General features: G+C 40.8%; 1 protein-coding gene across 5 annotated transcripts in view; it reads right to left on the bottom strand.

Moving 5' to 3' along the window:
• CACNB4 (calcium voltage-gated channel auxiliary subunit beta 4) overlaps nucleotides 1–23,910 on the bottom strand; it is a 234,155-nt gene that overhangs the window by 36,205 nt on the left and 174,040 nt on the right. For all 5 annotated transcript variants that reach the window (XM_045559025.1, XM_045559021.1, XM_045559022.1 and 2 more), the window contains 4 exons: nucleotides 11,602–11,721; nucleotides 8,739–8,861; nucleotides 3,525–3,655; nucleotides 347–423 (listed from right to left, as the gene is read on the bottom strand). In XM_045559025.1, coding sequence (XP_045414981.1) covers nucleotides 347–423; nucleotides 3,525–3,655; nucleotides 8,739–8,861; nucleotides 11,602–11,721 — 451 coding nt within the window. The remainder of the gene's footprint in view (nucleotides 1–346; nucleotides 424–3,524; nucleotides 3,656–8,738; nucleotides 8,862–11,601; nucleotides 11,722–23,910) is intronic.

The following is a 23,910-nucleotide window of genomic DNA, read 5'->3' as shown; positions in this document are numbered from 1 at the left end:
TTTGTCTTTTTTATGGGCCCTCACCATCTTAAAGTCTGTTGGGTTCTTGGGTAGAATAATAAACTTGTTGCAGATTGATTTATACAACGGACAGTTACTGACTCGGGGGGGGGGGGGGCGGTAAATAAGATTTTTCAAAATTCTATTATAATGATCTGAATTTTTAGTACCATTAGAACTCTTTAAATCAAATCAAATTACCACAGAAAGCAAATAAGCAATGAAATATTAAATAGAAAAACCTTTAAATCAAACCTTTAAACCGTTTCCAAATTAGTAGAAATATTTGCATGTGTGTTCAAAAAGGAATACGTTCCATTAAAAAGAGTTTAACTAAAACCCTCACCTGTTGATGTGGGAGTTGCTCGAAATGTCCCCGATACCATTTCTCCAAGACTTGAAGAAGAATTTCCACTTGATTTCCTAGGATATAGAAAAAGAACTGAAGAGTCACTCCCCAGATTCTTTGAAAATAGAACTTGAAAGTACAAAGTTTTCTTTGGCCTTAATCCTACTAAATAATTCAAAACACACCAAATCCTGCTATAGAGAAGAACTTCAAGAATCTGTCCAAATATTTTCTTTGACCTCATTTCTCAGAGAAAGTGGGGAACTAACTGGGACCCGGAAATACTTTGCAAAATTATCTCTTCTAGTTTTTCAGTGCAGAAATTAGGCAAAAGAATCACTGGTGGGAATGTTCCTGTGAACTGCCTGCTCACCTAACACCCGCCACCAATGTGCCAGTCAGATGTTGAGCACAGCTCAAAACAAGCAGGAAGACCTGGAGAAAGCATTGCTTCTTTTTTTTTTTTTTTTTTGAGACAGTCTCGCTTTGTTGCCCGGGCTAGAGTGAGTGCCGTGGCATCAGCCTAGCTCACAGCAACCTCAGACTCCTGGGCTTAAGCGATCCTACTGCCTCAGCCTCCCCAGTAGCTGGGACTACAGGCATGCGCCACCATGCCCGGCTAATTTTTTCTATATAGATTTTTAGCTGTCCAAATCATTTCTTTCTATTTTTGGTAGAGACGGGGTCTCACTCTTGCTCAGGCTGGTCTCGAACTCCTGACCTCGAGCGATCCACCCGCCTCAGCCTCCCATAGTGCTGGGATTACAGGCATGAGCCACCGCGCCCGGCCAGCATTGCTTCTTAAAAACGATTATGTGGGAGTCTGAGTTAAGAATTAGCCGTAAGGAACTGGTCACAAGTGATTTTATTTGTCATCAACATTGGTCTCCTCATGTGTGCTTTGGAAGCTTCCCGGGAGCCCACAGAGGCCATCGAGCTGCCTCCTTTCTACTTCCCTTGTGTCCCTCCCTTTTAGTGCTTAAGAGAATGAGTCCTATAGTCAGAAAAATCTGATTTCTCATCCTAGCCTTGCACTTACTAGTTGTACGACATCACATCTTTGAGTCTTAGCCTCCCCATCTATAGAAGGAGATGCTATACCTCACAGGGTTGGTATAAAAATATTATAAAATAAAATCATGTCTGTGAGCTCTTGGCTTTACTATTGCACCTGCCACAAAGTAAGCTTTTAATTCACAAGTATAAACAGTGATGCGATGCTTAACGAAGGAAATGTGTCATTAGGTGATTTCATCATTGTGGGAACATCAGAGTCTACTTGCACAAGCCTACATGGTACAGCCTACTGCACACCTAGGCTATGAGGTATAGCCTATTGCTCCTGGGCTAGAGATCTGTTCAGCATGTTACTGCACTGAACACTGTAGGCAACTGTAACACAATGGTAAGTACTTGTATATCTAAATATATCTAAAGACAGAAAAGGTACAGTAAAAATACAGCATTATAATCTCATGGGACTATTGTCATATATGCAGTCTGTCACTGACCAAAAATTATCGTTATGTAGCACATGACTGTAATAATATTATGGAATAATTATGATAATGACAATAAAACTCTGGAAGACATGACAATTCAATTATTGTTTTATTCAACAAATATTGATTTTGCATCCCTGTTCTAGAAGCTAGGAATATAACAGTGGCAGGGGCAGGGAGTAGGAGGAGACAAAATCCCTTTGCTTACTGAGTCACATTCCAGTGGGAGAAGTCAGTACAAGGTGAGCATCCCTTATCCAAAATGCTTGGGAGCAGATGTGTTTCGGGTTCCAGATTTTTTCAGACTTTGGAATAGTTACATTATATACTTACCAGGTGAGCATCCCTAATTTGAAAATCTGAAATCCAAAATGCTCCAATGAGTGTTTCCTTTTGGAGCATTGGATTTTGGATTTTTGGATTATAGATGCTCAAACTCTACCAAACAAGATAAACAGGTAAATATATTAATATAATATTTCTGACAGTAATAAGTGCAACAGAGAAAACTAAGAGAGCATAGGAAGTGCAGGGAAGGAGAGTGGGTACAATTTTACATACATTTGGCAGGAAAGGGGTCCCTGGAAAGGTGATATTTAGCAAAGATCTAAAGCAGATGAAGGCGTGACCTGGTGAAAATGTGAAGGAAAGGGTTCCAGTAAGAGAACACGGTAAATGCAAAGGCCCTGAGGCAGGAGTATGTGTTCCTGGTGTGTTTAAGGATAAGTATGGAAGACAAAAAGTTCAGAGAAGAGGGAACAAGAGGGATTAACAATTAATGATAGTTTAGGCATGTTAGATACTAAAAAACACTGATAATTAAAGTGGGGATAACTATACTTTTGTGATCTATTACTGTCCAAGAAGAGGTTCCCATTATTACAAAAGCAAAAGGGCCTCTAAAGAACAGAGGAGGTTTTGAAATAGAAAAGGGTCCAGTAGAAAACAGAGGTTGAGGGTTAAGAGAAGAGCTGAGTCTATTTCAGGGCTTTCAAAAAATCATAGCACATATCAAATCCATGCTCCAGTGCAGGCTGCAACACAATGTGCGGGGGCCCAGCATGAGCCGGATTTCTTCTCTCCAGCTGTGCTTGTGTTCCTCGGACCTTTAAATACCTGCACTGTAAGATCTACATGGCTTAGATCTACTGCATCGGTTCACTAGAGGCTGATGCATCTGAAGCTAGACAGTATCTTCACCCCAATGCCAGGAGACGGTCGATGCCACAAAAACCCTGGGATGGAGAAGGTGCTACTAGTGCCGGGACCCGCATACACCATCACATCCGGTGCCCTCTCGAGGGACTCTCTGAAAGTGAGCCACGAGGAGCCAGAGTGCCGAGTCAAGTCAGTTCCCACTTGCTCTACTGAGAAGGGGTGTCCTCGTGACTCACACGAGGAAAGCTTGGGTTCCAAGGAGGGCTCGCTGAGGCCACAGGACACAGTCTCCACTGTGGAACTCACGTGGGTTCCCGTGGTGTTGGGCTTCAGCACGCAATGGGGAGAGTGAGCTCTCTGAGCCCTCTGTGTCAATTTCAGAAACACCTCACCCGTGGAAAAGCATCTTTTACTTTGAATGCATATGTTTTTAACCTAATAAGCAAACTTGAAAATATCACCTAATTTTCCCACCCCCACAAAAAAATACATACATATAAAGGATGGAACCTTACCCTCCGTGAAAACGTCCTCTTTTTTGTTCTTGCTGAATCCGGATGTTCTCCAATCTGAGCGGACTTGGAATGAAGCCAATCTCACAGCCCTCTTTCACCAGCCTTCCTATCCACCAATCATTGTTATATTTCTGGAATTCAGAAATAAAACTGATATCAGTAATTCACTTATCTTGACATTCTATTAACTAATTTCAGGGGACCAGAAAAATGAAACACTGTTTATATGGTATGATATTATACTATATTATATGACATACATAATATATAAACTATTATATATTATATTTTACTATATTATGTATATCTGAGACAGGTTCATGGACTAACACAGGGTTCTGCAAACTTTTTCTGTAAGGCCAAGATAATAAATATTTCAGGCTCTGCAGGCCATATGGTCTCTGTTGCAACTAGTTGAATCTGCTGTCCTTGTGTGAAAGCAGCCACACATAAATGAGTATGTCCATGTTTCAATAAAATTTTCCTTTACAAAAAAAGGCAGCAGGCCAGACTTGATCTGTGGGCTGTAGTTTGCCAATCCCTAGACTAATGTCTTGCCCCAATCTTTGGATTCTTTCGGTCCTTGTCAAGAAGCCCTAGCCAGTCCTTAAGGAATAGATTTTATAAGGATAAATATGCATCAATATAATTGAAACTCTGGAAAGCAAGACAGGTATGTCTGAGATGAAATATATTCAATAGTCTGTTATTTGTCAAAAGCTTTCAGGTAAAAATTCCATGATACTGTCTGTGGTCTACCCTCACTGGGGAAGAGTTATAATCTTTCAAATATAGGTTTGCAAATTAGGGTCCACTTACTCTTCGAAGAAAAAGAAGCCTACTCTTACTAGGTCTGAGCATACTATATATTTGTATGTGGAATTTTGGAAGTAATCTCCACACAGCCTGAAGCACAAAAGGAACACCAGGATTTCCAAGGAAATAAAGTCCCATGACATGGCTTCAACCAATGTGGGGCGAGATTCTGTCAATAGGGCTTATGTGATGGTTCAGCAAAATTTCATTTGTAATTATAAATTTGCTGAATCCTAGGACAGAAAGCAATCTAGTCCAAGCCACCTGCCTCAGGGAAGGTTTCAGTTAGGTCATCTCTAGAAAACAGATATCAGTCTTATTTTTTAAACTCTCCACAGACGATTCTAAAATCTTTCTTTATTGTCTTTATCAGTTTTAGACAAGATAATTCTCCCTCTTTGATCTAAAACATATATATTTATAAATATATATATTTTTAAAATATAACCACTATATGTAGTAGGTTTTGCTTAGCTCAGAGAAAAGTGGAACTTACATATATATGAATATGATATTGACATGTGTCAGAGAAAAGTGGAATTTATATATATATATATGAATATGATATTGACATGTTGTAAAGGAGGAATAAATGATTTAACTGAATCATCACAGCATGAAATTCTGAGTATCTTTGAGTAATTCTGAGTAACAGCCTTACACTCAAAAGAAAAATGATACGGTAGGGATTTGGTCTTTATTATGCACACAACTCCTCCACAAGGCATGCATGGCGTGTACTATGAGATTGTATTGAAAGAAATGTGAATTGGCCTAACATAAAATCTTGAACAATCTAGGTGGTAGTTTTCCCCAACTTCCCGTCTTTTATTTCAGGATAACATGCCTGTCTATTTTGGAATTAATAAAAGGCAAGGCAACCCTTTGAGAATCTTTGGTGCATAGGTCTGGAATTTAAATTTTACTACAGTGGGGACAAAACAGACTATGAGTCATGGTTTCCTAAGGCATAAGTTATTTCCTAAAATGAAGTTAGCCCATTGGAACACTAATTTGTTAAATAGTGCCCTGTGACCTTAAAGGGCTTGCTGAAATGGTTACTGCAACTTCCCACGATGTTTTAACTTAGTTCTAGGAAACAGCTCAAGCTCAGTGAGAATCTGACTCAATGTGAATGAAAGTTCTTTGAGCTACTGGGGAGAAAGTTGCTATGTAAATTCAAGAGCTTAATTCTCTTATCATTTGGCTTACGTGACAAGCATAGCTGTAGCTTTTCTCTGCATTCAAGCTTTTTTTATTACTGAGAAAGTACTTAAAATGGTGCATAATAGATGGCCTCCTAGGTGATGGATGAGAGAAAAGACTACCACTTGATTATAGAATTGTGTTTATTTGTGTTGACATTCTGGGAACTTGTGCCAGCCCTCTGGAAAGGTCACCTTAGTGTTGTTCCAAGCCTTCTCATTTTGAGTTCTCTAAAATGATTAGCAATTTCTCTTTCTAAGAGGTTCTCTTATCTGATATTTCAAGATCTGAAAACGGTGGCTCTGGTCCACACAGGGATTCCCAGCTCAGTACCACACATCAAAGCGCCAGACAGAAAAGAAAGTCACTGGTCAACAAGCACGTAGATCAAAAAGCAACCAACAGGACAAACGGAGGTACTGACAGAATGCAGGAAAGCAATAAAATACAACAGGGTCGGGATGTTGGTGTGGGTGAGCATACATGTAACATGTGCAAACTTCTTTTACCTTTTAAAGAGCTGCTTCTCCTGGGACACGACGGGTGTTAGCAGCTAATGAATATGGCTTGGTCATTTTTGATGGGAATGGTGAGACAGAATCAACTGAACCATTCAGATGCTGGGACACATGGTTCAGGTCAAGGGTGCTAGTCTTCTAGGCAAATGTAAGACATCCTCACCTCATACACCATAGAGAAAGTAGAAGCCATCAAGCTGATGCTGCCTCAGTTTCCCCATCACCAAAGCTCTGAGCTGCCTGTGCCTGCACCCATCTCCTTCCTGCACATCACAATGAATGAGTGTCCCTCTTTCTAGGAAAGGTCTGTCCCTCCATGAGGGGTCTGGATCCCACCCTTCCTGCCCACTCAAAAACTCTGCCCTTTCGCCTCTCTCTCCTTGCCCATCAATCTCCCCCCACTATCAGTTAACACCAGCACGCACAGGTGCTCCTGTGGCTCCCATCTTGAAGGAAGACCTCCTTTGACTTCACACTCTCCTCAGTTTACTGCCTAGTCAGTGTCAACCTCCTTGAAAGCACGGTCTCCATGTGCTAAACACACTTCCTAGCTCCCCTTCTCTCCTCATCCCACTTAATTTGGCCTCTACTTCTACAGTTCCACAGGCAGTGGTCCCAGCGACCTCCATGCTGCTGATCCAGACTGTGGAATGCAGAGTTTCAATGAATGATTTTCAAGATTGATTATATCGTTACCAAGCACATCTCGTCCTAGACTGGGCAGTAAGTGAACGTGGCTCAGCGATGTTACATGATATGGTTATGCTGGTCACATTCTCTGGCACCTTCATTCTCAGATCTCACTTTCCTGTACCTCCTTTATGCTCTCCTCTCTTTAAGATTCTATTTGCAACCTCTCCCTCCTAGCAGGGCAAACAGAGACCACAAAGTGGGAACATCTTCCAGTGCACGTCCCAACCTCATCAGAAAATTCTGTGCAGAACAAGGTAGTTCCAGGAAGGTAAGACTTTCCTCCCGACTCAGCCTAATTCTTGTGCCCATTCTCCAGATGTCGTCTCCTCCCCTCTACTCCAGCCCCTCACCTCATTAGCTGTCCCTTTTCCTTCCAGTACATTTTACTGGGTTCAGCATCCCAGCATGGAAAACATACTTCATTCAATCTTTCCCATCCTAACAATGTAAATAAAATTTTTGAAATGCTCCCTTAGCCCTATGCTATCTTCCCCTGGTTAGAACCCATTGTCCTTTTCAACTTCAAGCATTTACAAAGAGCAATTGCAATTCTTCTCCTCTGGCTTCCCTGTTATGTGGGTAAGAGAGACTTTTAAGAATCTTCATGGGGAGTTTCATGATGCCCCAGACACAGGGTACCTCAAAGCAAATTCATAACCACCCCCCCTAACACATCTGCTCCCCTCTCTGCCATCTCTATTTTGACAGCTGATACCGTCCTCTATCCAGAAAAACTGGCCTCCGTCCTTCATTTCTGTCTACCTCACTTTCCCCTCTCCCGACCCCTGTGAAATCTCTACATCCTGTCTATTTGCCCCAGCTCTCTCTCTCTGAGCTGCTCCCTCTCTCTATCTTCCCTGCTACAGCCACATCCAGTCTCGAGCGTGTCTCCCCAGCCCTCTGCAATACTCCCCTGCCCATCAGAGTTATCATTCTAAGACAGAAGGTTTGTCACATCCGTCCTTTATTTAAAATTCCTCTCCAGCTAACTGCCTGGTGATAAAGTCCAGGCTTCCTGCCACGGCCCAAGAGATCCTTTTTGTATCTGGTCTCTGCCCCTCTGACCTGGCCCAGACCCTGTGTCACTGCTCCTGACTGCCCTCCAGCCACACTGCATTGCTTGTGGCTGCTCCTTCCAGGTGATGCCACCCCTGGCCCAACCTGAGCTCCCTCAGACTTCGCCACTTCTGTAGAGCTTTCCCACCCCCAATCTTCCTCCTCCCCGGCCAGAGGGTCCCCTCCTCTTTCTTTGGGCTCCCACAACACCCACTCAACTTTTCTGTAATAGAACTTGTCGTCCCATACAGAAACTGTGTGCTTGTCTGCCTCTCTCCCCAGACTTGGGGCCCCCCTGCCAATGGGGACAGTGATCCTGCCATCTGATGCCCCAATGCCCAGCATGATGTCTGACATGAAGTAGAATTTCAATACACCAAAGTTAAGTAAATGGAAGTCTGCAATGTCCCTATTCCACCTTTCAAGATATGAGGCCTCCTCCTTGTATTGCTCAACTCCATAACCCTTCTGTTTCCCAGAGTCCTCTGTCCTTTTCTTAGATTTAACACTATCCTTTAATGATTATACATTCTAAAGTTGGTCCCAGGATGATAGCCCAGATAGCTATAATTACAACATCCCTTCTAAATAGTCCCCTCTGGGTAGGTGCCACGCCACCAAACTCAGGTTTGCCTAAGTTGGCTCCGTAGATCTATGGCTCTGCAGCCACACAAGGGGATTAAAAGGTGACCAGAGGACCACAGGTCCATCCTAAATCCCTCCTGTGATTTTAAAGGTTGACTGTGATTCAGTGTTGTCAGGGTGTGATAATGCAGACCTCAGTCTCCGCGAGAATGAATGGATTTGGAAGGCCGAGCAAATTAAATCAGGCACTGCATTGGCAGCTCCTCGGGTATCCTCTCCAGTTAGTTTGGCTCAGAGCTGATTCCAGCTTCAGCTGTTAGGCAGTATGTCCTACATTTACCTCTTTAATGTGTAGAAAGTCCTTAGCATCAAAGGAGATGGCCGTGCTGGGAACAGGCACATCCTCGTCCAGCGCCCCGCAGTAGCTCACGTTTGTCTTCACAGCAAATGCCACAGGTTTGGACTAGGGACAGAACCGTGAAGTAAGAGTGGGGGGGTGGGGGAGAAAGAGAGACAAGCATTTTTTACACTGAAACTATAATAATATGACTGATAATGCCATGTGGTAAGAAAAGTCACTTTCCAAAGAGAGATCTCAAACGAGTTTTACATTCCCAGGCAACATCGAGAAATCTGCAGAAATGACCCTGCAAAAGCTTCAGTCCTATCAGCCCAACCATGTTTCCTCTCCTGCAGTACTTTGCAATATCCCAAATAAAAAACTGTGCCCTAAAGTACTGGGGAAGGATGTACAGAGGGGTAGGCAGTCTGTTTTGTTCTCTATGTCTTAAAAGTCTATGTTTATTTTTATTTATTCCATTTTTAGAGACAGGTCTTGCTCTGTCACCCAGGCTGGAGTGCAGTGGCCCGATCACAGCTCACTGCAACCTTGAACTTCTGGGCTCAAGTGATCCTCCTGCCTCAGCCTTCCAAGTAGCTGGGACTACAGCACCACCACTCCCAGATAATTTTTTTAAAAAAATTTTCTATAGAGATGGGGGCTCACTATGGTAGTCAGGCTTATGTTTATTTTAAATGATAACAGACACTCTTGCACTTTGGGATACAAAAAATGTGTGCTGGGTCTTAAAAAGAAGATGGGGAGAGGGTAAAATAAGTATTTTTGAAATAGCCTCAGATCTGAAAACCTGTGGGATCCTGAGCAATAGAAGACCTTGTCCTGTCAGGGAAGAGAAGGGCCAGTCACGGCCAGTGCTGATGGGCAGGGCTCGTCACATGTCATCATCTCCCTAGCTAACAAAAGCTGGTTTTGAAACTCTTTTTATACAAAGTCCTCCCCAGCAAAGTGCTCTTGGGCTGGTGCAGCCTTGTGGGGCTAAGAAAACCACCAGCCTAAGATAATGGCACTGCCACCCACATTTGGGTGACCACAATGGCCACCAAACAGATTCCAAAAGAAAACTTTAAAACAAAAATTAGCCACAGGCCGGGCGAGGTGGCTCACGCCTGTAATCCTAGCACTCTGTGAAGCTGAGGTGGGCGGATCATTTGAGCTGGGGAGTTCAAGACCAGCCTGAGCAAGAGCAAGACCCTGTCTCTACTAAACATAGACAGAAATTATACAGATAGCTAAAAATATATATAGAAAAATTAGCCGGGCATGGTGGCGCACGCCTGTAGTTCCAGCTACTCGGGAGGCCGAGGCAGGAGGATTGCCTGAGCCCAGGAGTTTGAGGTTGCTGTGAGCTAGGCTGATGCCACGGCACTCACTCTAGCCTGGGCAACAGAGTGAGACTCTGTCTCAAAAAAAAAAAAAAAAATTAGCCACAAATGAGATACAAGGTTCCTGAAATTCTGGGCTGCTTTGTTACTGGCTTATTCCTAGGAACATGACAGAGGGACAACACTGAGGCAGGACCCAAGTTAGAATCTCACTGACGTCCCTTCACAGGCACTGCAGGAAAACCCCCTGCCACCAACAGAGCACAGGTGTCACAGGTGTTGAAGCAAATGAAGACACCTCTTTACCTGCATCATTCTCCTCTCACCTCTCTTTTAAAGATTTTACTACAAAAATAGAAAAAGGAAGGAATATACTTTATCTGGGCTTCCATTTTTCTTCTTCTAAAAATTATTTACTAGAAAGACCAAGACTGCTAAGGTAGGAGTCTGTCCTAGAGGCCAAGGAGGAGAGGCTGGCTGTGAACCTTGCCTTATATTTTGCTATTGTGTATAAAATTTCATTTAACAAAAAGGGTCTGTGCTGAAAAAAAAAAATGTTGGAAGGATACAGAATGGGAGATCTCTAGTGACTCTTCTAGTGCTAACTTTAAACTGTGCAATTTGTTTCTTGTTGCTTCCTATGGGGGCAGAGATTCCTATGGGGGCCTCTCCTCGTGGAATAGCTGATGGTCTACTTTGGCATTGGCTTTTATTGCTGACTTCGCTGCACTTCTCAGAGTTGTTCAAAGTTCTGAACGTCACACTGAACTTTAGGTAAGATACTGAAAGTGAGAAAGAAGGGTAGAGAAACCAACAGGGAGATCCACAGAACAATGCACAAGGGGCCTGTAATAAAGGCTGAGGTAAGCCAGGCATGATGGCTCATGCCTGTAATCCTAGCACTCTGGGAGGCCAAGGCGGGAGGATTGCCTGAGGCCAGGAGTTCTTGCTGGGCAACAACATAGCAAGATACTGTCTCTCAAAAAAAAAAAAAATAATAGGAAAAAAAAATTAGCTGGGCCTGGTGGTGCACACCTCTAGTCTCAGCTACTCAGGAGGCTAAGGCAGGAGGATCCCTTCAGCCCAGGATTTTGAGGTTGTAGTAAGCTATGATGATGCCACTGTATCCTAGCCCCAGGCAACAGAGTGAGACCCTGTCTCAAAAAAAAAAAAAAATGCGGGGGTAATGGACAAGGAGAGTCAAGAACAGGTGGGCTACTGGTACCTTAGGAGGCTCTCCACCAATGCAGGCTAGATATTGGCCACATTACTAAGTTGGAAGATGACCAAAAATTCACCACCAAACCAAACACAAAAGGGTAAAGGTTGTCAGGACTTGCACCCCTGGAGACGTTACTAACCTCTCTCAGGGGTAAATGGATCAGAGAACCTTGCAATCGGGAGTCTTAGCAGGATAATCATAAAATTATTATTACAGAAAAATGTGAGGTAGGGGAAGGGTAGCTGATAGCTGCTGAGCAACATGCCCCTTTTGAACGGCAAAAGGGGAAGAAAGTCACCTTTGCTCTCTCAAGCTGGATAGCCGCTTGCTGTTCTCTCTCCTGCCGAATCGCTTCCCGGTCCTCTTCCAAAGAGACATCGGAGTCAGACGGCCTGCTCGTGTAGGAATCCGCTGAACCCTGCAAAGAAAAACACAGAGCAGTTTAAGTGAAGTGATGTGTAGCTTCTTAAATTGTCACATCCATAACAGCATCCTGGGGTGAGTTCCTTTCATTTGCACAGAATTTGATGCATACGCTCTGTGCCTTATTGCAGATATAAATTTAGATGGCAGAATATAGTTAAGCATCTGAGTTATTCAGAAAGCAGCAATGTTGTGAAGAGAAATATTTTGACTAGATTAAGTGCTAGGAAGTAAACTGCAATGAAAATTATGTGATATTCAGCCCTAATTCTTCTTGTTTTGTACTATCTTTATATTAAGCCCATATTCATTTGTGAAACCGAATCCTCTCTTTTGTATACATCTAAAGGAACGAGAGACTCAGCCAATTTTGAGAGCTAAATCCTACCTGTATCTTGGCTACAGGTCATCTGTTTGTCTAAGATTTCAACACAGCAAAGCAGGATCCTACATGAGTAAAATGATTTTCCAGTTTCAATGTTAACACTATTGAACTCTTTCACTATTAAAACTTCAATCTTTGTCCTATAGCAGCCCGGATGTGGCCAATATGAACAGTGACCAGAAAATCAACCTTGAGGATGAAAACAGGGATGTTCTCAGTTGAAACTCACACCTAGAAGAGCTATTTGAACAGCACTGAAATCCTGAAATCCAGCCTGATTGATGTGGCCAAGGGACTTGGGGTGGCCAGCATCACTTGGTGTTCATGCCATAAGGAGAGAGGAAAAACCAGAGTAGCTAGTTACAAAGTTAACCCCTGCCCCGCCCCCTGGAACACTCTAGAGGTTTGCCTTCTGGCTGCTAAAGGAACATCATCCTTACGATTTCCTTAAGCTGGCATTAGCAGTTGATATTTACATAGATGACAACACTTACCCAGCAAAGGTATTGGTAGAACTGGTATATTTGGCATGTTTTATACATCATGCACAGATTTTGAAAAGTGTACACCTATCCACATAGCTGAGAATTTGCTATTCACTGAAGAAAAAAAAAAGAGCTTTAAGAAATAGTTAACTGTGGCAGGGACAGGGGCTCACACCTATAATCCTAGCACTCTGGGAGGCCGAGGCAGGAGGATTGCTTGAGCTCAGGAGTTCGATACTAGCCTGAGCAACAGCGAGACTCTGTCTCTACTGATAAAAAAATTAGCCTGGCATCGTGGCGTGCACGTGTAGTCCCCGCTACTTGGGACGCTGAGGCAGGAAGATCGCTTGAGCCCAGGAGTTTGAGGTTGCAGTGAGCTGTGATGATGCCACTGTACTCTACCTGGGAAATAGTTAACTGCTGAAACTAGCCCTTTGAAAGTTTTCTTAAACGTAGAAAAGTCTATTTGTGAATTTGCTGCCTGTAAGGGCAGCTTTGCCTTTTAGTAGAGGACATCATTCTAGCTGGGGTGGTCTTTCCCATCACAGAAAAATCCCAGCACAGATTTTCCTGGCAGCCTAGACACAAGAATTCCTGGTTAGAAGTTTTACTGGAGGGTCCAGTCAAGCCCTGGTTCTAACTTCTGCCCTGCAACACACTTCCGAAAATTTTATGCAAGTTACTGGACTACTCTGAGACAGTCTCCCTGACTGTAAATAGAAGGATATTGTCTACTTCATAGGATTAAAGGGAATAAGATATAAAGAGCAGCTAATATTTATTGAGTCCTTGCTATCCACACCAGTATGGGGCTAGATGCATTGCCCGTCTTATCTCACTGAATCATTTCAGCAATGGGGAAGCTGAGATTCAAATTCAGGCAGTTCAACCTTAGAAGCCAGCAGGTCCAAACCCCACACTGAGCTGCACCTGACATTAAAATACTTACTCCAGGACCTGGCACATAGTAGGCACACAGTAAATCCCCCTTTCCTAGTGCTGACATTTCTACATTGCTAAAACAAAAAGAATTAAGAGATTCTAATCATTTTTCAGCTCATTTATATATGCACAATAGCCCATCTTGAAATGTAGCCATTTTTCTTACTGCGTAGAAAACACACTATAAATCTGATAACTGCAACATGTCCAAATCCATGTAATTTATGCAGCACTTTTGAAAGTGCCCTTTTCAGAGGAGGTGCATTTGTTAACCAAATTATAACCAAATTCCTCAGCAAATCTACTGGGGAAAAAACCTGGACCTACAGAATGGATAAACACAGGGTGACTGCCTTATAGGTGCATTTGTTGCCTAAAATGAGAGCTACCTTGAAATCCTTTAAAACAGAGAGTTCTCTCAGAACACATCTTTTGTCTGAATTTAGGAACATCTGCATAAAATCCAAAGTAAGAGAGAAAGGAAATAACGTCTCTAAAATACCTATGAAAACAGTTTGGAGTCAGTCCTAGGCAACGTTTTGTTGGAAGTGCAATGTGTGTGGTGGACCATTCTAAGGTGTTGGACTGGCCACAGTGAAGATGTCTGGACCACCAAGTGATTAGGACGTGTTAAGTCCTGGTTTTGAAAACCTGTGCTGGGGAAGGCTAGTGCCCACAGTTCACAAGAAAGCAGGCTTTCCGTTGGGGCAGTGAGTCAGACAGCTGAACACAGACTTCACTGCTGCCACTAGGAGATGGCTGACTTCCTGACACTGCTGCAAAGACTTTTCAAATCCTGGCATTCAATTATCTCTGAGCGCACAAGAAGTGACTCAAGGATCTCCTGCAAATGAATTTTACTTTGAAATGTGAAAACGACTGTAAGAATCAAAACTGCTTAATAAGCTCTACTACTGCCAAATATATAAAAGCAGAAGTCTCTGTTTACTCCCTGTTTCTAAGAATATTGACAGAGGGAAAAATAAAGCACTGTGACCCCCATTTTCACCATTAGTGTTTTGGCATCACAATGTTCACTCTGGGTTTTTTTTTCCCCCAATGTCACCTACATTTCCTTGTACAGGAAGAAAATCCTTGTTGCTGTCTCTCAAAGTCCTAGGGACAGCAGAGGTCCAACATCAAGAGCCTAAATTTGGCACATGGACATGTTCTGCTGGCTTGGTATTGGTTTCTTGTTTTTATTTATTTTTGTTTTGGTTTGGTTTATTTGATTTCAACTGGTTAAAACAGAGTATGAACATGTCCCAGGAGAAGGGAAGGAAAAGATAAAGGAAATGACTGGGCTATTTACAAGAGCACCAAGAGAAGAACAAGTGGGCCAGGGAGAGTCCAGGGGGACCTGCCTGAGCCTGACCAGAGGGGGGATCGGGGATGGTAGGGGCCACAGCAGGCTTGAGAAGACCAGGCTGGGTTGGGGGAGATCACCCAGAGGTCTGATAAAATATTTAATGACCAAAAGAGAGAGAAATGGCAAGAAGGAAATAAAGCTAGATGCTAACAGGATGGAACTGAAGATGTGAAGGTTACTAGCCCTAGACAAAGCTGGAAACTGCAGCCCCATCAGCTTTCAATTTTGCAGAGTTCCATTTCATAAAGTGGGTGAGGAGTGAGCGACCCAACTTATAAGGTGATCTAAAACTGGACTGTTGACCCATGTACCAGAGGCATGACAGTGGCTAGTCCCTCAAAAGTTCTTAAGCAGACACCATTGCAAGTCATATCTTGGAGTCTCCAAGGAATATACATAGATAGATAGATAGATAGATAGATAGATAGATAGATAGATAGATATAAATATATAGATATAATGTATATGTGTGTATATATATAATGTATGTATATATATGAAGAGACTTGCAGCAATTACGTGTGTGTGTCATTTTAAAAGCCAGAATGCATACTAGTGAACACCAAAAGACAGAAACACAGATCTTTCCATTAACATATGGCCCAGAGTTTTATTTTTCTTTGTGTTCAATATTGAAAACAGATCCCAGCCTTATACCTTTCATGAGTCTTCTTGACTACAAAATGCAACATGCTGATAGAAACATTGGAAAATCAGTTAGCTGTTGTCTCCTGAGAGATGGAAAGTGATCTCAAGTCAAACAACGGAAGGGCTTCTTCTCATTCACGGAGAGAGAGGTGCATGATGCAGACAGGGCAGCTGCCACAGGCATTGAGGCCAGACAATATTGGGTTTGACACCGTCACCAGTTCTTGTTGGCTGCAGATCTTCAACAAGTTATTTTAACCTCTGAGTCCTAATTTCCTTCCTCAGAAAATGAGGATAATAGTGCTATACCTTGTAGAGTTTCCTGAGAAACTTGGGATGTATTTGACTTGAGATGAAACATCATTTCTTTTACCATCATGGAGGAAATTTAGAAAATTGCCAGCAATTAATCTTTGACCCACTAATTAAAGGTTTGGCAGCTTTTCAACATTACATTTTTGGCTACCCAAGAGTTTTAGGATTTATATCTTGTTTTTTCTTAACAGCTTTATTGAAGTATAATTTACATACATAAAATTCACACATTTTAGTGTAACATTCAATGATCTTTAATAAATTTACAGAACACAATTTACAGCGCCACAATCTAATATTAGAACATTTCCACCACCTCATGCCTCATCTGAAAAATGGGAATGAAACTCTTCCTTGGGATGATTTTGGGGAATAAATAAGATAATGTATGTATGACATTGTGTACAAGCATAACGCTGATACATACGAAACCAGTGCTCTCCTACAGAACCTTTCATGCAGGGGTGGAAATGTTCCGTATAGATGCTGCCCAATACAGTAGCCACGAGACACAGTGGTTCCTCAGCACTTGAAATGTGACGAGAGAGACTGATATGCTGAATTTTTAGTTTAACTTTTAAAAATTTAAAACTTTATTGTCTTTTAATTAATTTAAATTTAAACATCCACCTGTAGCTAGTGGCTGCCATATTGGGCTGTGGAGTAGCAGACATTCAAAATGTCAGTTTCCCTTCCAGATCAGACAAGTGAACGTTAAATTTGGCGTAAATTTGGTATTTTAACAGTTATGTTAAGTAGACTAAGTGATGGTGGAATGTCCAGAGAAACATATCACTCCCAATGGATTTGAGCCTGTTTTTCTCCAATGAGTTTGCAATGACTCGACAATACTCTTTTCCACACTAGAGAAGGAACTCAGCCCTTTGTTGGTGACTTTCCCAGATTTCCCAGGGTGGACAGGAGAATATAGCACACTCACAAGGCTGCCCTTAGGCAAAAAGCTCCCTTGGACAATCTTTATCTTTCTAAGCCTGCCCCGCCCTTTCTTCTCCTTCACCCCCTTCACCAGACATGTCCAGAATGCTTTGCTAGGGCACCTGGCATGTTAGGGTCCCAGCTGTGTCTCCAAATACATAGGCCTGTGCGGTGCCTGGCATGGCAGGACCTCAAGTTTGTTGAAAGTGAAACATACTCACTCCTGTCAGAATCTAGCTATTCTTTGTTCCATGATTTGAAGTTCTTCTCAGGTGGTTGGTTAATTGGTGAGGGTTATGCTTACTTGGTGTAATGTTAATTTTTAGCAACCTCACTCTTATAACGTGAGATTTTCTTTTTTATTACAGTTTTCAATGCCTTAATTCAGCACACTGGATAATGTGTACATTCCCAGCACCTTGGTGGAGCAAGGAACTCCTGAAATTATACCTCAGAGATGAGAACTTAACACAACTAAGGTACCTCACGTAGATTCTCATAAATAGGAGGTCTTCAAAAATGTTGGCTGAATGAATAAGACAAGCTCTGGTTAACAAAGCCCAGCAGCCCAGCCTTGTTGGACAGAAGACCTGAAGTTCAGCCTCAGCCATTCACCTGGCCAAGGTTCCTTTCTAGGCTTCAAAGAGCAGTCAAGGGTAGCAAAGGAGCATGTTCATAAATGGCCATAAAGGGACAGCGAAGGGAATGAATGTTTACTCAGCCGTTACTATATCTGAGTCACTAACTTATAGACTTGATTATCACGTCAAGCCTAGGAAGTAGGTTATGATTGTCCACATCATAGAAATGAGGCCACTGAGGCTCGGAGGGGCAATAAGAACATCCTTCCATGCCACTATCGTGGGTCACTATGTAGGTGGCAAGGGTGTGGTAGAAGCCTTTTTTTTTAACATCTCTTAAAAAAATCTGATGCAAAAACTTACATTAAACTGTCAAACATCTTAGTTGTCTTCAGTAAAACAAAACAACGTTCTACAATATTTTGTTAATATTAATCATAGCCCAAAATCTCACTAATTTAGAATGATGGATACAGGTGAAGAAATGCCAGTCTGAGATCGTGGGAAATGAACTGCAGACTGCTTTTCCAAAAATATGTTTAGTGTTTCTGAGTTCACAGGATATCTCTAGACTGCCAAGGTTTTGGTTCATGGATTTCTCTGTCAGCTTTAATCACAAGATTTTTATTCAGCATTCTGGTTACTGGTGAGTGATTCTAAGGGATGCTTCAGAGTTTCATTTTTCTCTTAAATAACTCCTCTAATTATGTACACACTACTTAATTACAGATTATTTATTGTCACTAAATTATAATTATTAATACATATTTTATGTACATTATAATGTATATATGTCAGATATATACATTATAGTTCAAAGCAAAGCACAGGCTTTGTCTGAATTATCTCATAAGTAGAATACAAATTAATGGGTTCTATTATAACTGTTTTACATAACCAATTTAAAAGGAAGTAATATTAATTTATAAAAGTTGGCCAACCTTAACCTTCTTGTTGGTTGACTAGCTTGGCCATTGCTGTAGATGTCCTTATTTCAGACAGGTTTCTTTCAATTGCCAGTCTGAGGAGACCCATTAATGGATAACAGGAGAAGAATTTTAATTGGCCCTACGAGTACAAGGAGGGAGGTGACAAAATTTAGACCCAGATAGAGATGGAAGGGAAATCTGTACCAGCCATAGCCATGTAGGCGCTTCTGAGAAAGAAGTTGAGGTGAGAGCTATGATTAGATTTGCAAGTTAAACTAATGGCAATGGTGGTAGCAGGAGGGTAGATTCTTTTTATATTAAGGTTGAATCATACGAAATTGTAAAAATTGTAATTTGCAATTGTAATTCATGTGGTTCAACCTAATATATTGGGGGAAGAACAAAAAACAAAGATTACTTTATATGGATGTTCTTTGGCAAAAACTGCTTCAGATGATCGGTGCATGTAATGTTGTACATGTTTGTAAGAAATGCTACATCAATAAACACAATTAGCAATAAATCAAAACACTTCTGTGAGACCAGAGAGTAACAGAAGTTGAAAAAAGCCACAATCATTTTTGCATCCAACAGGAACTTTATCGTAATGGTAGGGGTGGTGACATTGTGGAGCTCATGTTCCTTCTGGGAAAGGGAAAGTGACCACCTAACTGGGAGAAAGTGTCCCCCAGTAACCAAGCTTTACTATTTACAGGCCACAGAATAACAGCATGGGACATTGAGCAACCACTCTAGGAACCAGCCCTGCCTAGTCAAAACTTTGTGAGAGCTTGTGACCAATGCATGTGACACAGGTGAGTGACTGAGTGGCTCTACCTGGCTGATCCCAGTGCTGGCACCTGTCAGCATCAGCCACAGCCCAAGATCTTCATGCAAGGCCGGCTGCTCACACCGCACTAATCTAGTTGCAGCAGAGACATTAAAAAGGAAATGGCAGCATTTGCCCAGGAAATCCTGAATGTGCTGCTGGTAAAAGCAGTGCTGCATACTGATGAGGCGACTGATCGTTTCTCGAAAACGTGGACTTCTATGACCCTTCTGGAAAAGTGATTGAGAAATGCTTCCTTCTCACAGTCCCCCCAGACTGGTTTACAAAACACTACTTTTATGTTATGGCCTATTTTCTTGAGAGTCAGATTAGAGATGTGACAACAGTATATGTGTTTCCCCCAAAAGTAGCTTTAGGCAATCACTTGTATCTTTGGGAGAGAAAAAAAAAGACTTTTCCTTTGTCAGATAAAGAGGAATAGGATAGCTTGGTTTGGAAGAGAAGAAAGGGGAAAGAACTTGAGCCTCTCCTGTGTCATTTCTGTAGCCTCAGGAACTATTTGATGAAAAATTGGCTTTAAATAATTACTTGCAATTTTTTTTTTTACTGGATAAAGTTTCTCATTAAGGGAGTGCCTATGTACAGATAATAAAATCCAGGTATGTCATCAAAAACAGAAGTGCTTCCCCCAGTGGTGGCTGAAGATACAATGAAAATCAGAGTAAAGCATCTACTTTGCTTTGGGCAAGGATCATGTCTCACCAGATTGTGTGGTCCTCAGAATTCCCAGCACAAAGTTCTGCACCTCACAGGAACTCAAAACTGTTTACTGAATGAAAGAATGAATGACATGGCTTCTCATCCATCTCAAGCATGGGGTGGGTTGGGAGAGAACCTTAAATGGAGACCCCAGTCCTGCCCAGACTTCACCCAAAGTGCGTACACACTTTCTGCCTCCAGGTGTTGCTAGAAATCACGTTGGAAAAGATGATGAAAAATAAAACTAATTTTAACTTGACAAAATGGTATGCAAATTGACTAGAAAAATTAATATTCAGAAATCGCTAAGAAAAAATGTTAAAAGAAAAGGAAAGAAGGAGAACTAGTCTTTTTAATAGATATTAAAACATATAAAACCATAGAAATTAAAACTGTTTGGCACAGATCAGTGAAATAACACAGAGTCCACAAATTGACCCCTATGTATGGGAGATTAATATATGATATAGGAAACATTTCAAATCAATGGCAAAAGAGTGATTATTCAATAAACAGTGTTGAGAAACTTAGCTAGCCAACTACAAAAAAAATTGAAGATGAAGAGACTTAAAGGCAAAATTATATATAATACATATATAGTATAAAAATTGTATATAATACATACATTATATATACACACACACACACTCTCTCTCTCTCTACCACTAGCAGAACTATGGCTAAGGTTTCAAAATAGCATGCCAAAATGTTCAGAAGCTATGAAAAGAAAAGACTGATAAAATTTGACTACATAAAAAATTTAAACATTTGTTTGGGGAAAAAATATACAATAATCAATAAAAACAAAAATGACAAAAAAGAAAAAATTGCCACATAAGTGACTGGTTTAATATTCTTCATATTCAAAGAGCGATAAATTAATAAGAAAAAGATGAACAACCTACCTCTTCACTCACCAATATTAGGGGGGAAAAAGTCAGAAACAAGGACAAAGCAAAAACAAACAAACAAACAAAAAGCTTCAGGCCAATGCCAATATCCCCAATGAACCTGGATGCAAAAATCATCAATAAGACCCTAGCCAACCAAATCCAATGACACATTAAAAGGATAATACACCATGATCAAGTGGAATTTATCCCAGGCACGCAAAGATGGTTCAACACACACAAGTCAATAAATGTGATACATCACATCAACATAATAAAGAGCAAAAACCATATGATCATCTCAATAAAGGCAAAAAAAAGCATTTAACAAAATTGAACATCTCTTCATGATAAAAATTCTCAACAAATTAGGCGTAAAAGGAACATACTTCAACATAATAAAGGCCATATATGACAAACCTACAATTAACATTATACAGAATGGGGAAAAGCTAAAAGCTTTTCCTCTAAGAACTGGGACAAGACAAGGATGACCACTCTTACCACTCTTATTTGACATAGTACTTGAAGTCCTAGCCAGAGCAATCAGGCAAGAGAAAGAAATAAGAAGCACTGAAGTTGGAAAGGAGGAAGTCAAATCGTCCCTCTTTGCAGATGACATGATCTTATATATAGAAAAACTCAAAGACTCCACCAAAAAACTCTCAGAACTGATAAACAAATCCAGTAAAGTTGCAGGATACAAAAATCAGCATACAAAAATCAGCAGCATTTCTATACATCAGTAGTTAACTAACTGAGAAAGAAATCAAGAAAGCAATCTTATTTACAATATCTACAAAAATATTAAAATACATAGGAATCAACTTAACCAAGGAGGCAAAAGATCTCTACCAAAAAACTACATAACACCGATAAAAGAAATCATAGATGACACAAACAAATGGAAAGACATGCCATGTTTATGGAGTAGAAGAATTAATATTGTTTAAATGACCACATTACCCAAAGCAATCTATAGATTCAATGCAATCCCTATCAAAGTACTGGTGACATTCTTCACAGAAATAGAAAAAACAATCCTAAAATTCATATGGAACTGCAAAGACCTCAAATGGCCAAAGCAATCCTGAGCAAAAAGAACAAAGCTTGAGGCACCACATTACCTGACTTCAAATTATACTACAAAGCTATAATAACCAAAACAACATGATATTGATATAAAAATAGACATATTTGCATCTATACAAGACATTTTTTGAGAGTATGGCTCATTTATGAAGTAGAATAGTATGTAGACATGAAAAAGCATGACACTGACCTCTAAATAGTAAAACATGAAATCATTAAGTCACAAAATAGTATGTTGTTTGAAAATTGTGTTGAAATAAATATACTGAGTGTCCATTATGCATCAATATACTGGAGAAGGGAAACAGATTTATAATTAACTTTACACCCCTCTGTACAGTTTGAATTTTTACCTTGAGAATTTTTAAAAATAAAAACAAATACTGTATATGTCTATAAACATATAGATATTTGTATATATAATATAAATAAATATATACATATTTTTAGTTATAAAACTTGAAATTGCCTGCATTAACTCTAAAATGATTTTGATAGGCAACATTAAATATTAATAGTAATCATCATCAAAAACAATAACCATTATTACTTATTGAGCACTAATATATCCCACGATTAGTGTTAAGTAGTGTTATTAATAGTGTTCTTTGGAAAACAATATCCCCTATGAGAGGCCTGTAGCCCCAACAAAGGCTATGTTAGAATGACTTTTCCTCTTTGATCACCAATCTCCTAAATTTGTGAAGCTGTCGGTCTTAAGTGAAAAACTAGATGTACCGCTTAGTGCAGTCACTTAGATTTAGGTACAAATGTTATTTCTGAATTATAAGATAATGAATGGTTTGGGAGTATTTGAAGGTGTGATGGGTCCCTTACGTGCATGCTGCTTAGCCAAGGAATGCTCCCAGCTCTAGGTAAGAGCTGTGCCTACCCTAGTTTTTAAGAGTTTCCTTCACGTTAAGAAGCTTAATGTCACAGGACATGTATTCCAGGCTGCTCTATTCCCTACAGCACTGCCACTCCTTCTCTGCCCTCTGTGGCCTTGTTAGTGAGTACACAATGCCCACCCCTCCCATCAGCATGCCCCAACTCCATTTGGAGTTTGGAGTGGCTCCAGCCCAGTCTCTTCCCTGAGATAGCGTCCTTCCTCCCCGGTGGGTTGGGCAGTGGGAAGAGATGAAAGAAAGGCTTGCTTTTTTTATTTTTATTTTTTTTGATTCCTATCTGCTAATTCTGTGTTTTCTGTGTTAGAGCGCATTATGTTAGAGAAAAGGAACTTATTCTTATTTCAACCTATGGAACTAGAAAATAGAGCTTTGATTGGAATAAAAGAGCACTTTATGGATGTTATTTAATTTAGTCACCATAAAAACTTAAGAGTTCATGATCCATATTGAAGTAAACAAAGCTAAGTAATATGCCCAAGGTCACGCAGACAGTAAAGTCCGACCAACTCTAAAGCCCTTGCTAATTAGCTAATAACCATGCCCAGCAGAGGTGCTCATAAGCACTGCGGAGGAGCAGATCACTGAGGTCGAAGACATTAGAAAAGAATCTCTTTCTCTCTCTCTTTCTTTCTCTGCATTAAGATTGAACTAACAATTACTGAACATGCTATGTTCTCTCCAGCACATTATCTTGACTTCTCTCCAAAGCTCTTTTGAGGCCTTGCAGAGCAGTCAAGCCACATGCCCAAAGTCACCCAGCCATTACTGGTGAAGCTGAGACCTACATTTCAGGCAACAGCATCTCTTGGATGATCTCTAAGATTCCTCTGAGGTGTGTTGTTAAAGATATCATCCCAGTGCCGAATTTGGTCTTTGAGTACTTGGTGATGGAACACTCATTTGAATTTGACATTGAAACACATGGAGTCAATTATTACTAAGGATGTAACTACCAAACCTTTGTATTTTCTCTCCCCTCCCTTCAGGCCTGTCATTAGCTCATTAATATATCCAAAGTGGTCAAAGAGGAAACCCACATCTGCTCATTTTTTTGTTAGAAATTTTTTTGGACCATACAAACAGAAAAAAAAAGGTTAAGAAATGAAATTCTTGATTTAAATAAGTCTGCGAGAGAAACTATGAGTTAATTTACTC

This window comes from Lemur catta, chromosome 8 (genome assembly GCF_020740605.2).
Source record: "Lemur catta isolate mLemCat1 chromosome 8, mLemCat1.pri, whole genome shotgun sequence".
Taxonomy (NCBI): domain Eukaryota; kingdom Metazoa; phylum Chordata; class Mammalia; order Primates; family Lemuridae; genus Lemur; species Lemur catta.
This window is presented reverse-complemented; position numbering and strand designations above follow the sequence as displayed.